Raw genomic sequence first — 4,860 nt, forward strand, 5'->3', positions numbered from 1 at the left:
TACCATCATCAAAATATTGCAAGTGGAACGCTCTTATACTGAAGAGGTGAATGTTGACAAAGAATACCACAATTCTGACGACGGAAGCTAAAGGTTGGGTCATTGAGACACCCACTGGACGTCCGAGGGGTCTGTGTAGAGGAGAAGAGAGGGCTGGCCGTACTGAGTGAGTTAAGGTCATTGAGTTTGTTGTTGTTGTTGTTGCTGTTATTGGCGGTGCTGCTGTTGATATTTTTGGTGTTGTTGTTGTTGTTGCGTGTGCTATTTCAAACGATTTATTATTATTATTATTATTATTATTATTATTATTATTATTATCATTTTTGTTGTTGTGTTGTTGTTGTTGTCATAAGCATTAATACGTTTGCTTATGTCTGTCTAAAACGCACACACGCACGCGCGCTAACACACACACGCACGCACGCTATTACACTCACACACACACACACACACACACACACACACACACACACACACACTCACTCACACACACACACAAGTATACACGCGCGCACGCACGCACACACACACACACACACACACACACACATACGCACACACGCGCGCACACACAGCACACACACACAACACACACACACACACACACACACACACACACACACACACACACACACACACACACACACACACACACACACACACACACACACACACACACGCAAACGCACATACATACATGCATACATACATACATACATGAGAGAGAGAGAGACAGACAGAGAGAGAGAGAGAGCATTCATATTAAGCCAAGGCCCGTCGTGAAGGGGGGATATGAACAAATAAACAATGATTAAATCATGGGTTATGAACATGGAAGCAAGATACAATGCCACAATGGAAATATCAGATTAACTCTCTGCATACGAACGGCGAAAGAGACGACGTTAACAGCGTTTCATCCCAATTACCATCATCAAAATATTGCAAGTGGAACGCTCTTATACTGAAGAGGTGAATGTTGACAAAGAATACCACAATTCTGACGACGGAAGCTAAAGGTTGGGTCATTCAGACACCCACTGGACATCCGAGGGATCTGTGTAGAGGAGAAGAGAGGACTGGCCGTACTGAGTGAGTTAACCATGAGCATTAACACGTAACAATTTCCCTATGTTTATTAAGAGGCATTGCACAAATACAGGTACAGATTTCGTACAACAATAGGTTCAGTACAAAACAACAGCAAAGTCAGTTTAAAGAGACAAGGTTCTTGATAATATCTGGGTCGAATAAATGCTTCTTTATACAGAACTTACAGACAGAACTTATATATAAGTTCAATTGTGGCAGGTCCACTTCCTTTTCGTTAGCTGTGCTTAACTATGTGTGTATACATATATATGTGTACATAATTACATGCATGTATATGAATGTGTATTGCGTGTGCGTGTGTTTATGTAAGTTTGTGCCTGCCTATGTGTGCGTATGTGTTAGGGTAGCTGTTAGATACACATGTTTGTTAAAATGTATGTATGCAGTGTGTGTGTGTGCGCGCGCGCGCGCGCGCGTGTGTGTGTGTGTGTGTGTGTGTGTGTGTGTATAGTCACATTTTGGTGTGTGTATGTAACATAGATATAATGTTTTATGTTAACAAAAGCGTTTTTGTAAAGCACCTAGAGCAGATTTCTGGATAGTGTGCTATATAAGTATCCATTATTATTATTATTATTATTATTTAATCTCTTTCGAAGCTCGACAAGTAAGAACAGAATACAATTCACCTTCTTTCGAACGTTTAGTCGTGCAGCCTATAAAGTTGGAGTCTCTTACTTTCTTTGCATTTAAATCGGTGTACAGCCAAATTAGGAATACAAAGTCGAAGTAGTGTTGTGAAATATTTTATATGCTTGTCCAAAGTCAGAAGCAAATGTGGTTTCATAACGTGCGGGACACAAAATGTTCTATATGTCTTAACTCTCTCCATACGAACGGCGAAAGAGACGACGTTAACAGCGTTTCACCCCAATTACCATCATCAATATATTGCAAGCGGAAGGCTCTTATACTGAAGAGGTGAATGTTGACAAAGAATACCACAATTCTGACGACGGAAGCTAAAGGTTGGGTCATTCAGAGACCCATTTGACATCCGAGGGGTCTGTGTAGAGGAGAAAAGAGGACTGACCGTACTGAGTGAGTTAAATCGGAATCTTTAGTTGGTTCCATTCCTGCTAACTGCATAAAACAAAATACGACGTTGTCGACAATCATTTCAAAGCCTGCTTTACACCCATCATCTTGTTTTTGCCATATATGCCAAAAATATAGCTAGCTGGCTAATTACATAGATAGGTAGGTAGATAAAGACAGAGAGAAAGAGAGAGAGAGAGAGAGAGAGTGCGAGAGAGAGAGAGAGAGAGAGAGAGAGAGAGTGCGAGAGAGAGAGAGAGAGAGATAGACAGAGACAGATACAGAGAGATAGCAGATAGATAGATAAATATATAGATAGAGAGAGAGACAGATAGAGAGAGAGAGTGCGAGAAAGGGAGAGAGAGAGAGAGTGCGAGAAAGAGAGAGAGAGAGAGAAGGAGATATATATATATAGAGAGAGAGAGACAGAGAGAGAGAGAGAGTGCGAGAAAGAAAGTGAAATAGACAGATAGATAGAGAGAGACAGAGACAGAGAGTACAGAAATGTTTTTGAGGAAAAAAAGTGTTCGTTAATATAAACAGAGATGAACTGAAGTCTGTTGGTCACTACCATCACATACACACACTGCAACTAGCAGCACTAACACTTCAGCAACATCCAACTTTCTGTTTGTTTTTCTTTCTTTCCTTCCTTCCTTCTTTCTTTATTGTTCCTTGCAGTCTAGACAGATATTCAGTTACATGAATCGCTAGGTAGGTATGTAGTTGAACAGGTTGTAAGCTGGTTGGTTTTGGTACTTTGAGAGTTAGTACTTTCCTTCCTTCCTTCTTTCTTTCTTTTTTTCTTTCTTTCTTTCTTCATTTATTATTCTTTGCAGTCTAGACTGATATTCAGTTGCCTGAATCGCTATGTAGGTAAGTAGATGAACAGGTTGTAAGCTGGTTGGTTTTGGTATTTTGAGAGTTAGTACTTTCCTTCCTTCCTTCTTTCTTTCCGTCTTTCTTTCTTTTTTTCTTTCTTTCTTGCAGTCTAGACCGATATTCAGTTATCTGAATCTCTAGGTAGGTAAGTAGATGAACAGGTTGTAAGCTGGTTGGTTTGGGTATTTTGACAGTTAGTATTTTCCTTCCTTCCTTTCCATAGCGAGATAAAAAAAAAATTAAAAAGACACAAAAAGGACATAAACGGACATAGACAACAACAACAACAGTATCAGTATCAGCATCAGTAGCTCAAGGAGGCGTCACTGCGTTCGGTCAAATCCATATACGCTACACCACATCTGCCAAGCAGATGCCTGACCAGCAACAACAAAGAAACATGCACATTGATTGATTGATTGATATGGATACTTATACAGCGTCTATCCTCGTTCGGAGACCAAGCTCTAAGCGCTTTACAAAGACGGGGTCTTTTTTTTTCACAACAGGCTGCCTACCTGGGAAGAGCCGACTGACGGCTGCCATTGGGCGCTCATCATTCGTTTCCTGTGTCGTTCAATTAGATTTCAGGCACGCACACATACACACTTGGTCAGCCATGTAACATTCAGAAGAAGAAAAAGAACAATAACAACGCTGGAATTCTCCAAGGCGGTTTGGAGAGGATGAGAAAGAGAGAAACGCCACCATCACCACCACCACCACCACCACCACAACCACCACCCCAAAAACATCCACCACCACCACCACCACCACCACCACCAAAAAGAACGACGACAACAACAACAATAGTAACAATACCACCACCACCACCACCACCACCCAAAAACAACAGTTACAACACAACCACCACTACAACCACCACCACCACCACCACCAACAACAACAGCTAAAGAAAACGAACAAAAGCAACAACAAGCAACAACAACAAAAACAGTAACAACGAAACAAGAAAATAACCTCAAAGCCAATACCTTCTCCTTTCTCCTGCCGATCTCCTGAAGAGGTTTTCTCCTTCGCCTTCTCCTTCCTCTCTTCAGCCACCAGCCAGCTCTCTCTCGTGAACTTCTCCTGGTTCCTCTCCTTCAGCAGCTCCTTCTTTTCTCGCTGCCGGGCCTCTCTCTCCTTCTCCTCCTCCTTCTTCTCCTCCTCCTTCTCCTTCTTCTTCTCCTCCTTCTTCTCTCTTTGTTCTTTAAACAGCACCTTGGTCTTTTGCTCAACCCTCTGGTGCTGGTGGTGATACGACGTTGCTTTGATATCCACTTCTTCTTCCTCCTCCTCCTTCTCCTTCCGTTTTCCGCCCTGACCTGTTTCCGTTTCCGTTTCTCGCACGAAGTCCTCGTCTTCCCACCCTCTTTCTGCCGCTGGCTTGATATGGAGGATTGGCGTAGTCCAGGTTGCCTCCAGCTCCTGGCCCTTGGGGATATGTTTCTTCTTGTCTTGGTCTTTTGTAGGCGAGGGTTTTCGGTCCTCGAGGGTGATTCTTGGTTGACGATCTGAGCGTTTCGTCGCAGCCGCGTGAATGAATTTGAAGTCGTGTCTCGTGTTGGGCGGATAGGGCTGTGTCCTGCGGGCGTGGATTTTTCTCAGCTCCATGAGTCGTGGTGTGGGTTACTGCAAATGGTTTTGACTGGTGTGTGTGGGTGTGCATGTGTGTGTATTGGGGGGCGGGGAGGGAGGACGGGGAGAGGAGGGGAGTGTTCTGCGTGACGTATGGGTGGTTGGGGGTTGTTAGGTGGTTAATGGTAGTTGGTGCGCTGTCGTGTTTTTTTGTTTTTTGTTTGATTTTTTTTTTTTTTTTTTCTT

The 4,860-nt window shown here is 42.9% G+C and overlaps 1 protein-coding gene across 1 annotated transcript in view; it reads right to left on the reverse strand.

Annotated features, from left to right (window-relative positions):
* The window catches only part of LOC143278008 (uncharacterized), a 15,718-nt gene extending 11,068 nt beyond the window's left edge, over positions 1 to 4,650 (reverse strand). The window contains exon 1 of the mRNA XM_076583020.1: positions 4,029 to 4,650. Coding sequence (XP_076439135.1) covers positions 4,029 to 4,650 — 622 coding nt within the window. The remainder of the gene's footprint in view (positions 1 to 4,028) is intronic.
* Positions 4,651 to 4,860: the final 210 nt, after the last annotated feature.

Source organism: Babylonia areolata, chromosome 35 (assembly GCF_041734735.1).
Source record: "Babylonia areolata isolate BAREFJ2019XMU chromosome 35, ASM4173473v1, whole genome shotgun sequence".
Lineage (NCBI taxonomy): Eukaryota > Metazoa > Mollusca > Gastropoda > Neogastropoda > Buccinidae > Babylonia > Babylonia areolata.